We start from the raw sequence: 25,963 nt of genomic DNA, 5'->3' as shown, positions 1-25,963 counted from the left end.
ATGTGGTGGGGATAAACATTAACTGTTTAAAAAAAAAGAAAAAAATGGGATAAGTCTATTTAAAAAACAGATAATTTTTTCATATTATCTCAATGCATATATTGTGTTTTGTAGTTTTTAAACTTCTACAAAAATTTCATTACATAAGTTACTCTCCTTTCCCCAAATTGTGCCAGTGTAGTCCACAAAATAATAAATTCATGAAAACTATAAGATAAACAGTGTTTTTAATAAACAACACCAGAATATTTGCTAGTCAGACTTAGTATTCTGAGGTTATTGGTTAAAAGTTATATTAAGTATACTTGCTCTTAAACTGCATCCAATTATGTTGTGGTTTAATTTATTATGGAATAATATAGATTAAGAAATGAATTCTATTTAAGTATGTAAAACGTATTTTTTTATTTTGACATGGATCTCTAGTGGCGACTAGGGGTATTAAATTTATATACTAAACAATTAGATAAAAAAATAAGTAATTAATGAAAAATGTGGATTAGTGAAATATTAGGCTAATATTAGAAAGCAGAGATTTTATTGCATAAATATGCATAGGATTATAATGTTTATAAAGACCGGCAATCAATTCAATTTGAACGATAATTTCATATAACTTTGTCAAGTTATACGAACATTTCGTGTGCTTGTGACAAATTTAATAAAATTATCAAATAATCCAGTTTCCTTCTTATTTTGCTGAAAAAAATCATCTAATGGAAGCAATAACATTTTTGTATTGTAAAGTAAATTATTATTTTATTAATTTAATACCATGAGAAGAGATTTTGTGTTTTTATATATTTTTTGTTTTTAGTTTGCCGGTCTCTATACACAGTGTATTATCGTAGAGTTGTATTACTACGTTTTGGTCATACTTATAGCACCGATGAAGGTAGAATATTAATATCGAATTAAATATCGAGTTTGTTTCAAATACCGTGAGGGACCAAGGCGATGGGCTCGTATTTTCTTAGAGTCCGATTTGGAGTGCATTTAATATTTTTGATGGTTTATGTATGTAGTCATAGTAGTTTGCTAGGTGTAGATGGTAACATTCCGGAATAAAATGGTGCTAATGTATACAGTTATTGCGACTTAGAGAAAAGTACTTTTCATTTTATAAGTACTTATAGTATACTTTCTGTACGTTTTTGTTGCAATCATAATAATAAGGACTAGTTTGTTGTTTACATAAAGTAAAATTATTTATATATTTACATATTGTTAAATCGATTTTTGGTTAAAAGTTATTTGCTATTTACAAGCAGTATTCGGAGTTAAATGTGATTTTTAGATTGTTTCAATTTCTAAATTTGTTAAACTTTGTTTTTGTTTTGAATATTGTAAAAGAAAATTCAAATACTGAGGTTTAAATAAACATGTACGTGTATGTACAGGGTCGGATTTGGAGGTGTCAAGGCCCTAGGTCAACAAAGGAGCGGAAGCCCCCAATTTATATCTGAAAAAAAAAATCTTTCCAGTCTTAAAATTCCTGCAATTAACAACATGTGCAAGTATTATCAGTAAAATTAAATAAATACTGTTTGAAAATAGTGAAAGTTTCTGACCCGTCGGAATTAGAATGTTATTATCTCTGTAGTGGGCCCACTCTTGTGGTAGCCCCGGGGCTGTAGCCGCGCTTGCCATCCTCCAAATCCAGCCCTGAGTATGTATCTATCTCAGTTGTATATAATTACGCACAAATTCATTGGCCTCATTGACCTACTTTTGATAGTAAACAGAACTGACGTTTTATATAAAATATATGTATATATAGAAGGGCTAAGATTTTGTTCATAACATCACACATCATCACAGAGATCTAAAAAATGCACAGGCATATTATTACTTTTAACTTTAAGACATATTACGACTAATTGTAGGCTACTTTCCGTAGTGATTTTAATTTAAATATGAATAAATATTTATATTAGGAAGATGACATATTTTAGAGTATAGTAAGCCAGTGTTTTATTTAAAAATACAAGAATACCGTGATCTCATATATTTCTGCATGCAAGATCAGATCATAAGTATTTTGAATTGGTTATGGATGTCTCCTGCATATCGTGTTTACTAATCAGTAAAATTAAGTACCAACTTTGGAAGTTTTTTTATTGTTTATATCTATACTTCTAAAAATCAAGATACTCTTTATACTTATCAGTAGTATTTACGACATCTAATACTAATTATTTTGGTTAGTGAATTAAGATTGTCTTATTGTACTATGCAAAATAATTATTTGTATTTATTCAATATGCAATGTGCTAAGTCGTAGTATCATATTATGCTTCTAAAATGTTTTAAAATATTAAACGGTCATATTTATAGATTCATAATTTTTGAGATATCATTTTATATATCCATAGTATATAATAATGTCTAAGAGGATTGTATGGCTATGTCTCTATTTGCGAATAAGTATTTTAGCTAAAGAAACGAAGAATTTATGCAAAGCCAATTTTAATATTATGTTCATGGTTTGTTCTAATTTCAGATAGTTTGTAAATATTTTAAAAGTACACATAAATTGATATTTTACTGTAAATACATGTATGAAAGTTTTAGAAATTAAATATTATTTTCTATTGAAATACATTAATTACATCATTATTACATGAAATTGCATATAAATGCTCAAAATTTTTATATTGTTATACTACTTAGTAAAACTAACACAGTACTTGTAAATATTATTTAGATTAGATTATAACTAGTACTTATAAAATATATGTGAATAAATCAAGGTCTAATAAAGGAATGAAAGATTGTACACATTTTTATATTATATTTATTGTCAAAATATTTCATGGTATAGTGAAGATTGTGATTATCTAGTAAGTAAAATACAAAATAAAAATAAAAAAAATATTATGAATATCAGTCTTATGATAGTTGCTTTTGTGTATGCATGGCACAAACAAAACTTGTGAATAAGCAGAAACCAGTTGAAATTAATTGTCCAATGAATGATAAATAAAAGGTTTGTTACTAATAACTGTGTTTCATTATGGTTTCCTGTGTTTTTTCTTATACTAATATAAAATTATATTATAGTTTATACCTTAAAGTATATGTTGAACATCTGTTAATTGGCAGTATGAATATAAAAGTAGTACAATATTTCAAACAAAAAACAACCAGATTGTATATAAAATTAACCTTAAAATGTGACTCAAGCTTCTTATTATTAAGACAAGATTCTGGGAATGTCATTATGGAACAGGAATTCTTAATCACATTGTGTTAATTTTTTTGTTACATTGCAAAGTTGCCAATTGAGTATTAGAATACTTTTGTATTAAATCTATAATGGTTAAATGGACTTTTTGCTTAGCGACATCCAATGAAGACTCTTCTGAGCCATTCACCAAGGTTATATCAGGGTTGTAACTAAGCAAAGTCTTACATGCGCCAATATTTCCCATTTCACTTGCATCATGGAGTGGCGTGTTGCCTGCCACATCCATTGCATTTATAAAAGCTCCATGGTCTAGTAACAAACTTATGACCTGAGATTTGTTATGTAAAGATGCCAAGTGCAAAGGAGTCTGTCCCTTTTTATTAGTACTATTTACATTTGCATTGTTTAAGATTAGAATATTACAAAGTTCATCAAGTCCATAGCGAGCTGCACAATGTAATGCCGTAAAACCATTTAAATCACAGAAGTTTATATCAAAGTCTAACATATTATTTTCACATTTTCTCATACATGATGCACATTCACAGAGAGGATGACAAGAATTTGTACTTTCAGTGCTACTATTGCTATAATTTTCATATTTAATATTCATATAAAAGCATGCAAGCTTCACATCCCCATAAGATATTGCTTGCAGTATTCTTTCAATTCTCTTCAAATTTTCAACTACCTTGGATGCATTGTTGGGGTCATTGCTTTTCATAGTAATCTTTTGTAATTTCAAAGTAACTGGATTATCAGGTTTACAGTTCAAAGTCTTCACATCTGTATTTGTTATATGTATATACTCATATAAACTTGGTGTACAGGACTTTAGGACGTGAAGTATTTTTAAATTATGAGCATAGTCAAATGCCGTTTTGTTGTGACGATTTTGCAATGAAGGCTCAGCACCATTCTCAATTAATATCTTAGCGATGCCCTCATAGCCCCATTTAGAAGCCATATGTAATGGTGTGTTACCACTTTCATTGGCACAATTAAGGTTAATCTTTTTCCTGCCATGTTCTGCAAAATATATGAGAGCCTTAACACAACTTAAATGACCATTGTTGACAGCCAGGTGGATAGGAGTATTTTTCTCAATGTTCTGTTTATTGATGTTGGCACCTGAATGTAGTAGCAGGAGTAAGGCATTTTGGTGACCTCTGGCAGCAGCATAATGTAATGAAGTGCACTCATTTAAATCTGTAGCATCAATTTCTGCACCAATATCAATAAGTATTTCCACAACTGCAGCTTTACCATGAATACATGCCATATGTAATGGTGTTAAACCATGGCTATCCCTTGAAGTGACTGTTGGTGAAGTTTTCAAGAGTTTCTTAGATATTTTGCAGCAACATTTCTTACAGGTACATAAAGGGTGACAAAGCTTCTGATATATTTCAGTTTCACTGTCATCATCATCATCGTCTTCATCAAGATTATCATGCAATGTGAATTTGAGAGCACTTCTTTCATTCTGTTGTATGCGGTCGAGGTGCCTTCTATTTTTTTCTAATATTGCCTGTACTTGTTCTACATGATTTGCTTTGATTAAGTCAAACACATACTCAAGAGTTTCTTCCCTAGTGCCGGTATCTGATGTTGACATTGATTCAGTTAAGCTGCTCCTTCTTTGATTTGAACCAGTTTCTAAATTATCTTCAGTTAAATTGCTTTCATAGTAATAGGCTTCAGGATCTGGTGGTCCTGTTAAGGCACCAGACTGTATATGCTCTATAACAGCTTCTAATGTTGTTATGAGGAAGGAACTCTCGTCTCCATCTCCCTTACCAACTCCACTGAACCGGAACTCTTTCATGTATGTGAGCTGGCTGTACCAGTTTGGTAAACCAGATTTAATGAGTAGAAATACAAACACTGGCAATAAGTCATCAGCTGTTAGAAAAACAACATTATTGCTGCTATCCACTTTGTTAATTGCATTTAAGGCCTGTTTTAAACACAAAACCTTTTCTAAAACTGTGTTGTAGGTATCTATTTTGGAAAGAACTTGCTTTGCTTTGGGCACTGCATGATACAAATCCTTTTTAATGTCAAGGTCTCTAAGTTGAATGTCGCACATGTTCCTAATCTTCTTATTAAGATGAGAATCCTCATAAGCACAGCTTGTACAAATAGGTTTAAACAAGTTATCAAATAACAAATGTTGCATGTAACACTCCACTGCTATTTTTATATTTTCTAAAATATGTTTGGAGGCTTTGGATTTTTCTCTGAGTCTTCGGTTCTGTAAGGTGACCTGAAGGCACTGTGTGTAGAGTTCACTGACAGCATCTTTCAGTGGGGCCAGAGCTAAAGGCAAAATTGGATGCTTCTTCACAAATATTTGTACACACAATTCTATTTGGTCTAGAACTTGCCGGCCTGCTGCTTGTGTCCACAGTAAATCTATGCAATCATTAATTGACAAAAGGTATTCCTTTGTAACTATATTATCACCTGTATTAGCAGTGGGTTCGAGTGGGCTCTCTATGCACCATACTTTGTATTTAATAAAGTCCTCAGTGTAGAAGGTTTCTTCGAACAATATGTGACTTTGTAGGGGCAGGCCCTTTGTGACTTCGAGAGTGATGACTTTGTTGACGACAGTTACTTGCTTCTCAGTCAAGGTACTGTAGTGTGTCTCGGGAAGCTCATCGCTGGGCACAAGGACGTGGGCGCAGAAGTCTTCCACAGTGAACACTCTTGTCGTCAAACTTCCAATGCGAGGCACACAAATTATCCACGATTCCGATATACAATGTTGAAATAAACTTGTGTATTCATTTTTAAGTTCTCTGTAGAACGGATTATCGGAAATAATTTCGTCGTAAGCGCCTTCCATATCTGAAGCCTTGTCAACCGAAACAAGTCGAGCGTGAACTTATCCGACATTTAGGCATTAACATGTCGTTGCACAATAATTTTCCGAAGACGTTATGTATGTTAATTTATAACAAAAACTAGTTTTGAAGTTGCTAATGGGAATTCTATGGTTATTACGAAAATTATCTCAATGGCGAGCACTTATAATTTAAATTTACCATTTTAAGAACATAATATTTTATTTACTGCCACTTTTATTATGAAAACTATAAAGTTATTGCTTTCATGAACACCTTGCTTTATTTGATGGAGACCGCATTGTATTGTCTGATAACTTAGCTCTTTCCGATTTGTCGATAACGATGATAAACACAACTATTCAAGGAACATAGTACTTGCGAGTTTGCGACTGTATGTATGTATTGTATGTTCCATCGAGATTATAATAGACTGTTATATGTATAGGCCGACTATACTATTATATTCTTTGAGCCGACAGCAACACCAATCGAGTGCAACTAAACCCAAAGTACCAAACACACTTACGTTACAAATGACAAACATAATGTCAACTGACGACACTGACGTAATAATAAGTCTGCATGACATGAGGCGATAATTAATGTTGCCAAGTTTTCATATATTTTGCCCTGGTTGGATAAAGCGTTAAAATGCTTTTTAAAAATATGTTTTTTTTAAATATGAAAATCCTAACATAGCGTACCAATATCCACCGAAATATTTTACGCGGGTATAATCACTTAAATATTCACACGATTATAATCTTAATATAACATCTTACAACCTTTTTGAAATGATTCTGTTTATGGCAACCTATAGGTTGTTTTTGTAATTGTTTTTGTAACATACCCTACGTCTCAAAAATGGAATGTTTTCAAACTCCTACTCTTGCCGCCTGCAACCCCGGAAGTTAACTGTAGTCGCCTCTTATGACAGGCAGGGGATACCATAACTCTATACTAGTCCATGCCATGTCCATGCACTACAGGGAAAACAATATTTTCGTCTACTGACGCTACATCGATAATTATAGACAGTATAATACGTTGAGTTGATTTTGGTGGCTGTGGTGATTTTTTAATCTAGGAAGCTGATATTGGAACTAAATTCAAAGGACTATACATATAACTGGGCTTCCAAGTCAAAATAACATTCAAGAAGCTACATTAGATGCGCCTGGCTAGACTAATAGATTGAACAACTAATTAAATTACTAAGTTGCGAGGTACTCACGGGATAATATATCTAAATTAAATTCGTTGTGATTATTTTATAAATATTTATTATTTTACTTTCGAAATATAGCGGGAGGTAATGGGAACTCGTAAATAAAAAGAACAAATAAAAAATACATGCAAGATAGGCTAAATTATAACAGATAGGGTCAATATCGATTCTAAAAATATTTGTGAATCACTGTGCTGATTCACTATGCACCTATTGTAAGTACACGTACCTAAATGTAAAACATTATTATAGTTAAATAAACGTTATGGTAAAACTAGTCTCCTATAATATAATTTTTATCTTTGATTAAGCGATAAAGTAACACTTATGATCAATATTGAAATTACCTGTTATGTTGTTAGATGGTTTACGCGACTTTATTTAAATTTAAGTCTCAGTCGTTTCTCATACTTCTGTAGTCATTCTTCTCTCTAGTTTACTTAATCTATCCAAAGAAGTATAATTTCATAGAAATTAGCTTGATCAACATTTATAATGTCCGTTTTTTTGCAGTTCGGATAAATTTTTTATTTTGTAAATTTATATTGTATAAGGAATACAAAAGTAAATTATACAAATTAACGCTACTACCCTCTCCCACCACGCCCTCCGCCAATGCCACCGCGGCCTCCAAAGCCTCTTCCTCCGATTCCTCTCCCTCCGAATCCTCTTCCTCCTAAGCCCCGACCTCCAAAACCTCTCCCCCCGAAGCCACGTCCTCCAAAACCTCGTGGACCGAACGCCGAGTATCCGAAACCACCACCGACGAATATGGGTAGCGGATAGTATCGACCTGAACAACAAAATCAAATTAATTAACAATGTAATGTAAGTATTATTTTTTTCAAAAATAATATTGTTACATAATTATGCAATCTAACACTCCGTCAAGTTAAGTAGGTACAAATGTATCCATGAGGCCATATTATACATTTTTGTAGCATTAGTTTCATTTAAAGGTTGGTTCGGTTCCGAAGGAAACACCGCCACACTTGTCTACTTTAAGACAGCTGTGTTAAGGGTTGCTGTGTTCTGCTTTGAAGAGTGCGGTAAGCAAGATACACTGATGTCGTACACTGATGATATGAAGCGTTCTAGTTTAGCTTTCAGGAGTAGGTAGCAATGCAACTTCAATCGACTTAAAGTTAAGTAGTAGAAATACAATCATATCTGATCTTTATTGGAAATGTTCATAGGCGATAGTGATCACTTATCATCAAGTGGACCGATGTACATTTGCCGTATCTCTATACCTATTATAAAATAATTTACCTGAGTTAAGGAAAAAAATTCAACATAAAATTATTTACTATATATAATTGGAAGAAAACGTGGTTAACTCACCCCTGCCATATGGATATCCATAACCATATCCATATTGTCTTTTTACTCTTGAAAGAGCGAGTCCGTGATCTTTGTTTAAGTTATTGTCAAAAATGTCATGATGCTTTTGATTCAATATTAGATCTTCCAATGGATTAAACTGCGTAGGCTTTGTTTCACTAGGATTATGTTGGTTTTCGGTAGCATTAACATTTTCATACCCCACCAATATTATGACGCAAGCCAGGGTAAATATATTCTGAAAATTAGATTTAATTTTATAATTATAGCTCAAAAATTTTATGTTTAACATTTGTGTTGTAAAAATGTTTACATTCACTAAGTTTACAATTTAGGATATAGACAGAAAATAAAGATTTTTTTTCACTCAAAAAATTTAATATACGTTGTTATTTTATTCAGTAAAATAGTCGATACTTTTATATTGACTGTGAAACTCACTTCGATACCCATGATCAAGCTACTTAGCACGAACAGATTTTCACGACTGAATGAAGTTGTACGTTATTTTGCCTTTGTATTATACATATATAGGTTTTTCAGACCGACTTGCTAATTAACGTAAACAGAATGAAACCAAGATTCATATCTATTTATTGGCAGTGATTAAGTAGTGATGTCAATGTTGTTGTTTTTTGAACCAAAATACTAAAGAATAATAATAATGTAAAAACCACTGTTGTACCAGCAATTAGTGATTTTCATATAATTTGTACAATATCACGGTATAAGTCAATAAGAAAGTTATGAGTAATGTTGGGTTTATCTGTTGAAGCTATAGGAATTATAGGCAGTTGTAATTAGTGTACGTAGGTGAACCAAATAAAATATGATATATATTAGGTGTATACTGCATCAAAATTATTTAGGTTCATATCGTATAATTATTATTTTTAATAAACATGGATGGTGATACATCCATTTGTGGCTCTACAACGAAAGCACTACCGCCATTTCTCTCTAGACGTGTTAAGCGCTGCTGTGTGCTGGTGAATTTCTTTAATTGATATTTTTACCCTGCGAAATATAGATGTAGGTTATATTAAAGTATTTATAAGCACTTCGTTTTCCCGTCCAGGGAAACCTCTTCAAATAGCACTCACATGCAAATGTCACTTTACAAACAATTAAGTTGCAACCGCAATTGAGACTGTTTTCTATCATCTTCAAATATTTTACCTACAGTACAGAAAGATAAATATTACGAATTATGAGTGATATTATTTGTATAAAGTATTCACATACAGCTAACAAGGCAAATATCTATAAATTGACCGCGTGTTTACTATCCAGGTAAATCCAATGAAAATACATGCATGTACTACAAAATTGTGTATTCCTTTAAGTATATTTTGTATAAAAAACATACAAATTTCATGTATAGAAATAGTTATTAAAAATACATTTTTTAGATAGGTACTTAGGTACATTATCAATATTGTCGAGTTGTTTATTCGGAATAGGGCCGTAAGATTTCATGTATATACTCGTACGTAAGGTTTCTAAATGAAAAATAACTATCCTAGACGAAATGCGTTTGAAACCGCGCAGTTATATCCCTAAATATAAATATTCATAGTGTTCAAGTAAACTTTCGCACAAGATAACATCGGTCAAGTTTATTCGGACGTACGTTTATTTTTATCGACAATGTTTGCTCAGTTTATCATGTTGTATCCTGTCCGCTTCGACTGTGAACTCAATTCACGGTGTTAAATGATACTGAAAATAAATGATGACTGACGCTATTTCGTTTCGAAAATTGAGAATTGTAATGATGATAACAAACGATTCAATTCTTTTTTATGCAATGGGTTAACGAGCGTGCAGTCCAGGTGATGGTAAATGGTCATTATGGACGTGTTAACCGATTCCAATTAGGTCAAGTACGTCCTACTCCTATTTGAAGTGAATTATGCGTTGCTGCTTGTGAAAATAAAGACAAAACGACTTATACCGTTGCATTATCACCACTTTTAAATTGTGGGTAAAGCCACTAGCAACGTACAACATGATGTCATAGTTTGGGCAATATTCCTTTAAAACAAAAGGATTTTGCAAATAATTTGTACCTACCGTATGCTAAATATGTCTAATTTATCTTAAGTGGTTCGTATTTCCCGTAGCCGTTTATTTTTTAGGTTTAGTTATGCGAGTAATTGAATACTTAATAATAGAGGAAGTTAAAGATAAATACGAAGCTTGATTAAACAATGTACCTAAAAACGGAATTCGTATTCGAAAAACGTCTTGAAAAACTCATAATAATGATCAAAAGGTTCTTTAACTTCGTTTGACGCCGGAGTTTTTTCAATTAGATAACGATGCGAAAGATTGATGAAAATTTTCCAACGAAAAATATTTTTGTTTCTGTGCTCAACTGAAGTGCTAATGATTTCGTTCATTAATAATTTCTAAAGGGAGTTTTCGCGAGGGCGGGCGTTGAAAGCAGCCGTACCTAAAGGCGGTCTTTGTTCCTCGCGACTCCTCGCAACCAACTTTCTGCCGTTTCCGAGAGCCATTTCGTGATAAGTAAGTCCAAGTGTTATTTGGCTTTTTATATTTACGGACTGGCATTCACATCTTCACTTTTGGTGCTTATCCGTCCGTATATTTCGGATTATACTCAGAATTTTTCGCACTTTACTTTTTTCTACTTTTGTGGCCATTTGAGGTTTTAAGTTATTTTGAGGAGTAATAGTAATTGATTGTTACGTATACAACTGCACTGGGCGGTTCGACTATCTATGAGAAGATCAGCCAAAATCTTAATTTTGAGAGAAAATCCGTTGTGGTTTCCTGTTAAAATTAGTATATTTTTTAACCTGATCATGTGAGTGTTGTAAGAATACTCTTATTTTCATTGATAATTTACTTTTTCAAAAGAAGTTGCCGTAGACGACACCTAGCAATAGGACTAAAGTGGCATCCTCAGCAGGTTCGAAGCATTATATAGGTAATTTTAAAGGGTAAGTAAAAGCAGATACTCCTTTTCTAGATGAAATTGTTTATAGTTCACAACGAGTGGGCACGTCTTAACATCAAAACATCAGCTTTGGTTAAAGTTCTGTTATAAAAAGGTTAGATAATAAATAATAAGCGAAGCAGTATTTTTAATGTTACATATCTAGGTGCTAATGTCTCACTCGCAAACGGCTTTCGGCTGTAAAATACCAGTTTTGTTCAAAGACCACCTTTGTTCCGCGCGCCGTGCGACTCTACATAACTTTCTGTAGCTTCCGAGCCACTTCATGATGGGTAATAAAAGTGTTATTTAACTTTGTGTACTGAAATTTACACCCACAATTTTGGTAAATTTTACGAAAATTTTGAGAGTAAATTTACGTAAAATACGAGATTAAAACAAGGCATTCCAACTTAGTTCTCGTTAGTTCTTAAGTGTAGTGGCTTCAATCGCAGAACTTTAATCCTATCCGGGATTGCATCCTATTCGGGATGCAAATATTCAAACGCCACATGTCGTCATATGTTACGTTATTTATGAGAGAATCTTGTTTTTTTTTTACTTCAAGAATGAGTGATATGAAGTTAAGAATATATTTTTTTGTAATGGTTTTAAGGGGAAAAGGTTTAAAACGGATAATCGTAAATAAGTTCACACATTCAACAGCCAATTCTCGACTTAAATATTAATATATCTAATACGGCATTAGCCGTATTAAATATATTTATTAGGTATTAGGTAATTAGGCATTAACCTACAATGAATAAACAGGAATAAGCTTTTTTATAATATAGGAATAGCAGACGAGCATGCAGTCCACCTGATGGTAAGAGGCTAATGCCGCCCATGGACATTTGTGGACATTTTTAATCAACCTCAGAAAGGATCCTACCTGAGGTTAGCCTGAGGCGGCGCTACTCCAGAGGGCTAAGCTGGAACGCCTTGGAAAATGATGTCTCCCTTACCCCACCTTCAAACCAGAACAAGCAGCGTTTAACACTGCTATTATGAGGCAGAAACATGTGTGGCGGTGGTGCTGCCGGAGTCGAACCACAAAGAGTTCTACCACCTTCAATACATCACGTCATTAAAAATGTGTACATCATCAGCTTGCGTTGAAACAAGACAAAATCGTACCAGTGTTCCGACGTGCGGTCGTATGAATGTTTTAGCGATGTTTCATCCGGGACATGAAGTGGTTAATTTGAATTCTGACTGGACGGCACTCCGGATGCGAAACTTTTGTTCTCTTTTTATACAATACTTTTGTGCCAGTGAGATTAAATGTCGATATTTATATGCGATGTAATATTTTGTATCACGTGTACCTAGTTACATGCGTTTATTTATTTTCACGAAACACAAAAAGACTATTTATTGTACCGTGTTTATTCCTATGTAGTTTAAAAAATAATAATATGAGACGTGGGTCTGGTTTGGGTTTGGATGTGAAATGATTGAGGATTCTGAAGCGTTATGCCTTTATTCAAAATTCTTCAAAAGACCTACAAAAATAACTCTTGAAAGCCAACCATCAAAACCATCAGCATCTTCTCTGGTGTTGCAAACGTTCACAGACGATTGTGTCTTTGCTGGGTATTGTAACAAAAAATATTTTATTAAGAATTATGCTCATGTGAAAGTGAATCGTTTAGTATTATTTTGTATAAAATAATTTTCGTATTACATGTCGTGTTTATAGAGCTATTGCTGAGTGACATTGGATTTTATCCTAAAATAAATGTATTTAAAAAAATCTAGAAAATAATAAAAATAAGTAAAGATCGCTACAAAGTTTAAAAGTACAAGAAATATATCATATGATATAGCAATGGAGTGTAAACTCATATTTTACTTGAAGCTTTATTCGCTCATTTTCATTCAAAAAGCGCGCAGAAAAATATAAACAGGTATTACACCACAGAAATGGATTTTCAAAGGCTCTTCTGACTTGTAGTAAAAAGGGCTTACTCTTTTATGTTCCCTCGAGGAGTTCAGTAGACGGGCGCGAAAAGGCCGGCATATGCCTATTTGAAGGATTTTGGTTCGCAAATGTAGGTTACCTAAATTGTATGCCAAAGAAATTGTGAGTCGATTCACTTTGAAACACCTCTAAGGTGATTTATGTTCTTATTAGAGATTTATAAATGATTTTCTCTTTTACGTCAACATTATTATTTTTTCCTATATTACAAAAGCGTGGGAAAGTACGTTCACTTTATTATTTTGAATATATTTTCGATTATTTAATAAAATTAAACCTCATGTCTAAATCTAGATCTAAATTATAGTTATAAAATAATACGTGCTATAAAATTATATTATTATCTTTAACAATTTAGTAACAACAAAAATATAAATCAAGATAGAGTTGTCTAAGGACAAATAAATTACTACTCTTTCGTTTTATCAATTTATGTACCTATTACTGTACATTTCATTCAATTTATTATAACAATTCTTGACTTGTTACGGGTATCTCACATCCTACGTGACATTTAAGGGTCTATTATCACCCCAGTAGCCATATTTACAAAATATCATGTTCCGTATATTTGGTCCTCAGTTCCTCACCCTCACGCGGACAATGCGCCATTTCCCCGAGTGACACTCAGAGGACGGAGTGAATAGACGCCATTAGGGCCCTCCGATAGCGACCGGGGACTTCCGTAGCTATTTTTAAAGAATTTTACACGCTCTACCAATAATAAATAACGCTTTTTCGTATATTTTATTCTGATCACTTATTCTTTAGTTAGAGTAATATAGGTGTCTATAAGTGAAATTGCATTGCATACCTGTGAATTAAAGGTAATTGACATTCAGATAATAAAGAAATTGTGTTTTTGAATTTGTGTATGTCGTATGTCTGCGTGTCTGCTTGTTTTCCTAAAAAATACACTTGTTTTCTAAAAAAAACTCAGCTTATATTGAAAGCTATGGGGTGGCATGTATGTACTACATTTTTAGAAGAATTTACTTGTCATAATTGTCATCGAATACATCGTAATGATTTCTTCTTGATATTATATTTTTATTACATCGCTTTTTGATCAGAACTTGTAAAGGGTGCCTTTGTAAATTGAAAAACTGTACAGTGAAACATAAGGTAAAAAAAATACAAAGTTCCTACTGATTTCAAAAATACTTAAAACCTATTTTAACGACATAACAATGCTTCGACCTACTTTTTCCAGGATAAGTAATGCTCGCAGGACCACAAACTACAAAGTGAAAAGTGGTCATTAGGACCTCTTAGGGCGACCGGATTTTTCTGAAAAAGCTACAAGTTTTATGCAAATTTTTGAATACTTTCTGTAACTTTTTTACAATTATAAAGAACACCTATAATGTAAATATTTACCGAAATACTTTGTCAATTCACTGTAGCGTATGTATACAAAGTTTTATGTTTTAAATAACACTATTCTCTTGGTTTGAAGATTGTTTATCACACCTGCGAGAGATATCATATCAGAGAATTAGTACAGTCTATTTTACTATATCATTTAGCCCATACTGCAGTAATAACAGTTTTTATGCAAATTGTTTTTTATATGGAAATGACACATCAACGGTATTTTACAGTTGATTAAATCTACCTTAACATAACTTATGTTCATAACAAATCACATGTTAACTATAAAGGCAATAGTGATGAATCCATCTTCTGCTGTCGAACCCTATATTAAGAATTCTATCATCAGATGAGTATGTACTAAAAGCTACAATAACTATATTTTGGTCACCATGTTTTCATACATTCCCCAGGGATTCCTTGCGGATTGAATAGAGGCCATTAGAAATCTCCAAAGCCCTGTCGGAAATTTCCGTAGCCTGAGCAGCGACCAAGTACTCTATTGTATATTAATTTTTAATAAATGTAAGTAAGTCATGAATTACCCTTAAAATCACCAAATAATAGTACACCAAACAATTTCTTGAACCTTAATTAGATTCATTTTATAATAGAACTACTTATAAAAAGTATTATTTAAAAATAAATCTTGCATCGCAAGATTTATTTTTAAAACTTGAAATTGTTTGAAAAATGCCGTTACGTAAAAACTTACTTATTGTAATATGTTTCCTTGACATTTTATGTTATTTTTTTAAAAGTAAACTTGCTTCTTATTTTTATTATATTATATTATAATGTTAAGGAGTTATTTAAAATTATATAGTTGTTTAACATGATAACGTTCTTAACAACTATTTTGCTTTCTATAAAATACTTAGTTACATATAGAAGGATTTTAAGGGGAAAATATTTCGTTATTTAACGTTTAATGCTAAAATTGTAAGCATACCGTAGCAACATTTTTTGTTAAAGAATTCGCGTTCTTTGTCACAAAGCACGATCTTTGCGAAGCAGACGCCTGGAAGCCTGAAATAAAGCTTGCTTAAGAAACGTCTGCTTTGCAAACAAGTAATATCTCTTACTCAGGAAAGGACCTTTGCCTTTTTGTCTAATAAATAACAAAGTGTCTGTACAGTCTACGCCGTAATATTAGTTATTTTGCGACAGTCGTCTGGTAAAGTTCAAATAGGTATAAGTTTTTAGTTAGTTTATGACTATTCTTAAAATGAGTGATGTTAGTTATTTTTGCACCCAAAAATGATGATATATTATTGTGAGTTGCTTACAATTTGTTCTTTTTACTACATGCTTATTTTCAAAAGGTTTACTAGTTTACAAACGTAGTAGTGACGTGACGTAGTGATAAATACCTACCTAATTACTAAAAATACTTTATTACTCACTCTGTAAATTGAATTACTAACAAATAATTATAGATATTTTATATATAATTCTCATAAATTTTACTTTGTCCAAGGAGAAAATATATCGCGATAAATAAAATAAAGTTAACTAAAATTCCTCCACTCCAGCTTCAGTATAGAGTCGGGGTTTGCACAGTAAAGTGCAGTTTCGAGATAAACCGCTCTTTATATTGTTTAAGCTTTAAAGTAAATAGTTTAGGAGGAGTTTTCTATTCAGTTCACACTCAGGGCATACGGAGCATCTGAATCGTTGGCTCCTTAAAAGCGAATTCGTGTCTCTCGGCAAAGTTTTTCGCACCGCGTACCAAGTTCGCTCTGCGTCACCTACGTCACTTGAATAAATATCCGCAGAAAATGAAATTCATACTTGACTTGTAGATAGAACTGATTTTTCGAAATTGTTTTGACAAGTATAAACAGGTAATTGTTATAAACACATTTTATAATAAATTAAGATTTTATAAAGCTTTCAAAGTGCTTTAAGAAATTATCGAATAAATTAGTAGAAACGTGGCTTGTGGAAATATAAACATTTTCGTTATGTTATCTGTGATCCCAACCAATTTATGTCCACTCATGGTGGAAGTTGACTTTTATAACTTCTAAGTGCGAAAATAGTTTTTTTTTTAATCTAGCTATCTTCAGCTACAGAAGCTGCTAGTTATGAGAGATTTATGGTGATAAAATTAGCAAGTACCAAAAAGAATTGGTTTTGTGTAATATTTAAAACATAAAACTTGAATTGTAGTAAGCGCATATGTATTTTATAGATACTTATCCCAATGCAAGCAGCCTTAACAATATAGGCATTAACCCTTAGTATAAACCTCTTCTTTGCTTATTTACTCTTATTGGCTACGTGACGGGTCCGATGCGATTAATCGCAGTTTCAGAAGTTTCGTTGTTGTAACTTTCAATGTCGAAGGCAACTCAATCAATAACTTGTGGCAAACTGTGACGCCCTTGAGAAAATGATAGCGACGAAATTGGAGTTAGTTAATGACAGTTGTAAGTCCATTAATTATGTATTAGTTACTGAGAGTTGAGGAAGTTTTTGTTAAATATCTCGAAGTTATATTAAATGTAAAAGAAGCCAAGGAAGTTATATGATATTTAGAAAAGCCATATTCGGAACAATTTAAATAAAGCCGTGACATACTACCCATAAAGATTTTTCAAAAAGGGAAGGAAGGGTTTTAAGGCGTTGAATCAGTTATTTTATTTTTAGTGAACGCTAAAACAAAATTAAGTAAACTAACTTATTATAATAACAAAAAACCAGACTCGTTAAAAAAATCTGAAAAGGGTGATTATGTAGCTTGCGTCACACAATTTAGCCGTATGAAACTACACCCCGTATTTTAAAAGCTGTTTGGGCTATAAGTAGTGGCAAATAATGAAACACACTTATATACGCTCGGAAAACATTACCCGCTGACGTCACGTAAAAAGTAGTTCCACATTAAGTAACGTAAGTATTAACATTAGATCCTATGGTCTATAGTCTGCACACAGCGCTTATCAGTGGAGCTATCGGATTATCCTGTATTGCAGTCTTTGATAATATTGAAGCGTCAGTACCCTTACCATGAGTTTTTACGTTTTGACAAATATGACTGATTTGGTATTTGTTTTCGTATTGCCCATAGAATTTCCAATCAGCGCCCTAGCGGATTGTATCAGAACTATAGTGTCAGTAACGTAACATTAATAAAGCGCCATTTTGTCAATTTAATGTCTAAATTGACAATAATGCGCTTTATGTTTTGTCTCTCTTTTTTGGAAAGCAAACGGAACAGAATAATGGATTGAGTAAACGTAACGTAAAATTGTGGGATGTTTTGAAAACTCATGGTAAGGGTACAGGTATGGCCGGAAGCGTGGGAACCGCTGTTATCAGTATTATACAGGGCTATCGTGTACCCTATAGGTATAGTATGAGTACGTTCTGTAAGCTCAGATAAAAATTGAAGATAATGTAACGTTATGTATATTGAAGTATAATTTGCACTTCTGTGGATGATTTTGAATGGCGACGTGTATATTGTATATATATTACGCATATTGGCAGAATTTGGTAGGTATGCTTTGTACGAAAGACTAAGTCGATTAAGACGACCCACGTGGTGCACCGGTCATCACAGCGGTCTACGCAAAGAGTTCCGGGTTCGATCCCCGACCAGACAGATATCTGATTTATATTTCTGTCCTGGGTTCGGGTGTTTGTGGCGATTACACATACATATATCTATTTATGCCCCCTCACGCTACAGGGTAAGCTAGTAGGAGGCTGTGAGTTTAGAAAGCGTCTTTTTAAATCTGAAACTGTAGGTAGTACTTTTGCAGACTACTACTCTATACTTGTAAGCGATCTACTATGTGACATTATGCTCATATGCTGCTTCATTATCATAAAATAAGTATATCTTCAACGTTCTGTTAAATGAAAAAAACAGCACAATTTCCAAAAGCATGTATTATCGTGTTGTCAGATGAGGCTGAACTCCGCAGAAATGCGGTCATAGATAGCGCAACGGAAACGCCGGATACCGCCGTAAGCGCGCGAACCGCTGTTACTCTCGTATCGTACCGGACAGTTCATATTTACTGCATACTGTATCACACCTTCGCTCATATTTCATGGATATATTTATTAAGGTAAATATATACATACAACATATACTATCAAACTATCGAACTACTACTACTCAACGCAAAAAATACCGTATTTGTTGGAAGTTATCATTGAGTAATAATTTCTATCTAGAAAAAAATCTATCTCTAAGACAAAATTAGAAATTAATTATCACCTGCTTAAACGGCAAAGGAAAACATCGTGTGGAATCCTGAATGCCTGAGAAATTATAAGAAAAGTAGTCTCAAAGGTATGTGAAGTTTACCAATACGCACTTGGTCAGCGGTTGACTATGCGCCTAATCCTTCTCATTCTAAGGGGAGACCCGTGCGCAGCCATGGGACAGTAATAGGTGGATGATGATAAAGGCAAAATAATGAAATGAAAATATAATTTTTTATAACGTCGTTATCGGACCGCATAGAATAGTATCCATGGAAAGTGTTTCGTAGATAGCGTAACGGAAACGTCAGGTGTTGGCGGAAGCGCGAACCGCTTTTACCACAGACCTGGCTTTTACTCGTATCAGTGCTCGACAGTGTTAGTGCATATCTTCTTATATTTTATATTCTATACTCACATATAACAAATTTATTTTTTATGGAACTCTATTTACAGTTGCAAATTAAATAGGAGTTTATTAATACCATTACCGTATTTACTGGTAAAGTTAAAAATTAGTATCTTTTGCTATTTCTGTTCTAAAATACGAAATAAGGAAACCAGATATAATGGAATAATTTAGTCTATAATAATCTAGGATTTCTACGCCATTTTGTCAATTTAGACATTTAATGTTACGTTACTGACACTATAGTTCTGGTAAAATCCGCTAGGGGCGCTGATTGGAATTTGTATGGGCAAATACGTAAACAAATATCAAAACAGTCATATTTCTCAAAACGTAAAAATTTATGGTAAGGGTACAGAAACTTATTTTATCATTCATATCTGTCTGACATCGAACCCGGAAAACCCTCAGCGCGTCAGACCGGTATGATGTCCACTTCGCCATGTGGGTCGTCAGGTTTTGTTTATTGCCAATGTAATAAAACACGCATTATTGGGTTATCGGAGTAGGCTGGACATTATCTGTGGAAATTCGCTCGTAGATAGCGCAACGGAAGCGCCAGGTGTCGCCGGAAGCGCGTGAAACTCTGTTATCAGCTGGACATTGATAACATAATAACATGAAGCTTTACGTGTATGATTTATGAGTATTATCAAGGTAATTATTGGACCATAAAAATAAACCGGATAAAAATGAAAAGTAAAAAGGTAAAGTATATTAAAGTTCTTTTATTTCTTAAGTTATTAATTAATAAATTAATTAACTATTATGATTCTATGTAAAAAAATGCGTAATTTTATTTACTTGGTACCTTATGGGTACATTAAGCTAATTGTTAATTTACAGTGTACTTTCACTTATTGTTTTATATAAGTTGCAAATGAACATGCTGTGTCACGAAGTATAAAGGTACAAGTCTGCAAAACTGCTCCCTACTTTCTACACTCACAGCCTCATACTAGGGTACCCTTTGTCGTGGTCATAGACACATTCACAGACGAATACAACCGGACCGAAACCCAGAACAAGAACCTAATTATGTAGCTTTACTGGACTTTTGTATAAAGTTAGTCAGTTGGGTGACTCATTTTCCACGTGAAGAAAGAAAGAAAGAAAATAATTTATTCGGCAAAAATATACAATAAACACAAATCTAAAATTGCATACAAAAAATATCATATTTTTTTTAACCGAAAAGGTCTCCACTCAGCTTTAATGTTTCAGGTAAGCTTAGTCACCTCAAACGCTGGTATTCTGTGCACGAAATAGCACGAATAGGTAGGTAACGCAACGGAAACAATGATAGATGTCACCGGAAGCTATTCGCTATTATTATTACCTTACACAATAATATCTGAAATGGTATTCTCACTTCTCTAATACATATACTATGTGACGTAAACACCACCGTACCTACAAGTATATACTACAGTAATTTAAATGTATTTTTCCCTGTGTAAAGTTACATAATATATTCCTTTACGATAATGGATATATTATTAGCATGTTGGATATGGATATATTATTAATATGTTGTACAATGACCTACATTATTATAACGTACATAATTAAAAAGTTCATTAAAATACACTCGATTCGCGCTTTATAGCGCATATCATATTGGCTAGGATACTAATTACGTGGCTCGTCGTCCTGACCTTAACGAGGGATGAAATTAAAATTGGTAAGTTAATGAAAAGGAAAGACTAGGAATTTTACGACTTATAAGTACTTATACTTGTAAGTAAAGCGCGTGAATGGACAAATTGAAGAAACATGAATGGTCGAACTTATAGAAAAATAGGATAAGATACTTGTAATGTATTGTATATATGTGTTGTATGTATAATGTACTTGTAATGTATTTGTTTTACAGAAATAGCAAATGAGCATACAGGTCTGATGGTAGGTAAGTGGTAACTTCCCCTTTTGGACATCTTTAATCGATCCCAGGTATGATTAGAGCAGTAACTCATGTCGGTCACAGATACGTTATCTGTGTCTTTTGTAAGTCTCTCTCTTTTTTTATAATATAGGAGTAGCAGACGAGCACGCAGTCCACCTGATGGCAAGTGGCTACTGCCGCCCATGAACATCTGTAATCAACCCCAGATAGAATTATATATTCCTATCTGAAATCGGCCACAGATGCGCCGCTACCTCTGAGGACTAAGCTGGAACGCCTCGGAAAAGTATGCCTCCCTTACCACACCCTTCAAAACGGAACACACAGCTGTTATTAGACAGAAATAGGTGTGGCGGTGGTGCCGCCGGAGTCGAACCACAAACATATCTATCACCTTCGAAACCTTAACTAAAAACTTAAACAAGAACTGAACTACACACTATTGTTGTGAGGCAAAAATAGGTGCGGTGATTGTGTCTACTTTTAAAGATAAACACAATGTTGACTTTATCATTGAGCAATTAAAGTACAATTTATTTTGATATTGGATGGAAAATTAGAAGCAGGCATGCAATTAATAGAGCAGACCAAAATCAATTCTGCGGTTACCCCATACTAACACACATACGACCACGAGGCCACACAACCGCGGCTCAACGCATGCGGATACTATAATGTTTATAGTATAAGCTACTCTATTATATCTATGTATTCTACGTATTATAATCTGATTTATCGTATGCCTATGTAAATTTGACTGGCGTTAACAGGAAATGTAGATACCGGGCATGCTACATTATGCCATAGAGACGCAGTAGTTACCATACAGACTTAGGAGTAGCAGACGAGAATGCAGTCCACCTGATGGTAAGTGCCTACTGCCACCCATATACACCCGTAATGAACCTCAAATAAGATTAGCTTCCTACAAGAGATCGGCTCAGACATATTCGCCGTTACCCCTGAGTATTAATGTGGAATAATAAACGCTTTAAACGCTTTCTACACTCACAGCCCCACACTAGGATTCCCTGTGTCGTGGGTGCCATGGACACACACATAGACAAATACACAAACACCCAGACCAAGAAACATAAATCTAAATTCATCATTTACATATCTGTCTGGCTGGGGATCGAACCCGGGACCCTTTGCGCGTCAGACCGGTATGGTGGCCGCTCCACCACGCGGGTCGTCAAAGTATAAGAATGCCTCGGAAAAGTATGTTTCCGTTACCACATCCTTGAAACCGGAACACAGCAGCGCTTAAAACTGCTATTACTAGGCAGAAATAGGTGTGGCATTGGTGCCGCGGTGTCGAACAGTAGAGGGTTCGAACCAACTGGCAACTGGTAGACTTGAGTTGAGTTTTTTTTTAACTTTGAGACTTTTTAAGATGAAAATTATAGAACTAGATTCGATGTAACACGAATTTAACTTTAATTAGAGGTTGTCTGGAACAGCGTCATACTAATGAACATTATTGTAACTGACGTGTTCGAAGCGATGATAAATTATCTTATGTTTACTTACCGCATTGGTAATTGATCGGTTTTCATGTAATGGAAATGTCTATGAGGATCTATTATACGATTTAGCTAAGTTTATTAATGTGACAGCTAAATCAGTTTAGTTCGAAAACGGCTGCATCTAGTTTGATGGAACCAAAGTGATAAATACTTGAAAGTATCAAATTTGGAGTTGGAGTTTATCGACTTTGCCGTAGGTATCTATAATGCACACTTAGGTACTGTATTTTTAGTAATTAATTGATTTACTCTCTATATCCTGAAATAATACTAGCACAAAGCGGGTACGTAGTACTAAATAGTAAAAGTTTTCATAATGAAGATAGTTTTTTTCGAAATTCATGGAAATATTGTAATAAGTGGAAATATTAGTTAGAAATTAAGCGAATTAGAAATCTTTGTAAGAGTCCAAACTACTGATAAACACTGAACATCGACAAAAATGTGACTTCGACGTATGAATAATGCAAAAAAAAAAATCAAGTGAAAAAACGTGGAAAGGTATTCATTCCCCCAATTCTCTTTGGCTAGTATATCAGCTTAGTGCGCGCGCCCACCCGTGAAGGAAGGCTCTATTTCCAAATTCAGAGCGTCACAGTGTATGAATTTTAATTCTCGGCTATAAAGTAACTGAGCGCTGCAAATTCATTCTGCTGACGTTTATTTTACGGAAATATACGGTTGTTGGAACATTTTTGATATTACTGTAGTAATTATGTTACTCCCTTCTATACTAAATGTGAAATGAACGGTAAGTATGAAGTTAATGCAATAAATGAAATAATGAAAAAAAAAACGTAATTTTTTAATGTGCAATTAATGTTTACGACTTAACAATTTAGGCCTTGGAGGTATAGCAATATTTATTACCAAATAGTTTTTTTTCTGACACGTAGACCAATTATTTATCAAATCAGTGCCACTTTCCTGCAAGCTGGCAAAGTTTTCAGTTTCACCAATGTTGGAATTGTTGGATGTGGTAGTGTGGCGTTAAGGCAGTATTGTGTGTATTCACTATAGTGTATCAATTATTTTTTAGATGGATAACGGGTTATATTTTTCAGTACGAACCATGAATATAAATCTGTAAGTTACTGTAAACAATATTTTCCTCACATATTTACGTACTTATTTTTGCAATATTCGTATAGAGATACAAAATGATATACGCATTTATTAAGCCGCGTATAAAATAAAAATGGCTGAGGATTAAATATTGTAAGTACGAGTATGAATATTTATGAGCCCATAACTTCAGTTCGTTTCCGTCAGCTGGCAATATATTTCGTTAACACTGTCGATATTGGCGGCCCTCAAACGATACTGCTGTAGATTAATAGTAAAATTCATGGTAAAATATTCAGAAAGGATATAAAGATTTGTTCGAGCCTAGAATACAGTTAATATATCAATTTCAGGTATCAAAAATGTAAAGGGATAATTATTTTGGGACGTTCAATTAGGTACACGTGGGAAGTTTCTTGTAAAGCGATAGTGTCTACGTCGTTGACAAAGAATGTTAGAAAATAGTTCTACAGTTATTAATTCGGTATAAATTTGATGTAAAAGTGAAAGGATTGTTATTTATTCAGAAAAAACAATTATTTAAAGTTCTCTTCCTTTTTAAACCGACTTCATTGAAGGCGCCGTTAAAATGGTTTAAAATTTTAAATGTAGCTTAGATGATGCCATACAAAGAAATAAAAAAATAGACCTACCTGACGTCGGCCGTATATTCCTACCTCTGGCTACTAATTTGTACCGCCGCGTATAAGTATCTTTCACTTACACAAACCAGAATAATGCTTTGTTATTACAGAGAAACAGGTACAGCGGTTCAATGGGTTCTAATTACAATATAGTAACACAACTCTTAACACATCATAAAGGTTAATTATAAATACGTAAATGCGTACAATAATAAGGAGTTTCATGACCTGAATACAGCCCGCGGCCCGCACCAATCGTAATATTCCATTATTTGATTGGGCGCGAATTGCGAAGCTGTTCGAAATAATGCGCTTAACGCAATAATGCTAACGAGCTTCATCATTATTACTCAACAACGGATTTATTTGCTTGTACATTGCCCGAATAATTTTTAAACAAAGCTCGTTTTAACCTTCGTTCGCACGTACATGGCTTAAGGCTGCTAACTCATTAATTTATGCGTATTTGTTTTATGGCTGTTATTAACTCATTAACTTATTGTTTAGCAGACCAGCAGGTTTTAGTACTAAGTATATCTCAAATATCCTTTTTTTCTCAATTTTCGTCGTTAAATACTATCTTCTTAAATTCGCAATTTGTGTAATAGTCAAGTATAGATTTTGTTTTCAATTTTGTCACTATAGCGTGTTTAAAAAGTCAAAATTTCTAATCAGTTTTCAATTTTCTGTTGTCAATTTTCTATTGTCTCATGTTAACTGAAGTAAGTAGGTCCTAAAAGGTACTAAAGGTCCTTTAAGCTGATCATGCGTGCCAGTCCACCCGTCTGCTCGTCTCATTAATTCAATCATCCGAATGATTCCAAAACATCGCTTTCAGACCGTATTATAGTGTAGGCACTTAAAAACTTTACTTAGACTTTATAAATATGTAGAGTTTATTCGCACGATGCATTTAAAATCATTTTGGTTGTTGATAGCTTTTGTTTGTTGTTTGAGCGCCTTTTAGTTGATATTGTTATAAATGAAATTCAAATTTTATTTATTCAAAATTAATTCATAAAGATTTTTTTTAACATCAACAAACTACCACCGCTTCGGGAGGTGTTTTGCTATGGACAAGAAGCTTCGAAAGAAACACCATACGTATGTCAATCAATGTTATGGATTAGTGATATTTAAAACATTTCTGATATAAAAGATAAATATTTTTATGTAACAGCTGTAGCTATGACGTATTAAAACAGGCAATTTCGTATTTTGCTTGTGTGATGAATTAATAACATGT

General features: G+C 33.4%; 2 protein-coding genes across 3 annotated transcripts; both read right to left on the bottom strand.

Annotated features, from left to right (window-relative positions):
- Window positions 1-3,178: 3,178 nt before the first annotated feature.
- Window positions 3,179-6,586, bottom strand: Varp (putative VPS9-ankyrin repeat-containing protein). Its single transcript, XM_073075992.1, has one exon. The coding sequence runs from the start codon at window positions 6,042-6,044 to the stop codon at window positions 3,243-3,245; it is 2,802 nt and encodes a 933-aa protein (XP_072932093.1). The 5' UTR covers window positions 6,045-6,586; the 3' UTR covers window positions 3,179-3,242.
- Window positions 6,587-7,343: 757 nt separating this feature from the next.
- On the bottom strand, window positions 7,344-24,931 carry LOC140744030 (uncharacterized). Of its 2 annotated transcripts, none has more exons than XR_012102521.1 (3): window positions 24,727-24,931; window positions 8,618-8,855; window positions 7,344-8,066 (listed from the first exon to the last, which is right to left on the bottom strand). XR_012102521.1 is itself a non-coding variant. In XM_073075469.1 (3 exons), the coding sequence occupies exons 1-3, from the start codon at window positions 9,068-9,070 to the stop codon at window positions 7,861-7,863; spliced, it is 456 nt and encodes a 151-aa protein (XP_072931570.1). In that variant the 5' UTR covers window positions 9,071-9,416; the 3' UTR covers window positions 7,344-7,860. The 2 variants fall into 2 exon arrangements, 1 of the variants encoding a protein (XP_072931570.1); XM_073075469.1 differs by lacking the exon at window positions 24,727-24,931 and adding an exon at window positions 9,059-9,416.
- Window positions 24,932-25,963: the final 1,032 nt, after the last annotated feature.

Source organism: Epargyreus clarus, unplaced genomic scaffold, assembly GCF_041222505.1.
Source record: "Epargyreus clarus isolate Ecla_fem2 unplaced genomic scaffold, WU_Ecla_fem_2.2 ptg000008l, whole genome shotgun sequence".
In the NCBI taxonomy this organism is placed as follows: domain Eukaryota; kingdom Metazoa; phylum Arthropoda; class Insecta; order Lepidoptera; family Hesperiidae; genus Epargyreus; species Epargyreus clarus.
This window is presented reverse-complemented; position numbering and strand designations above follow the sequence as displayed.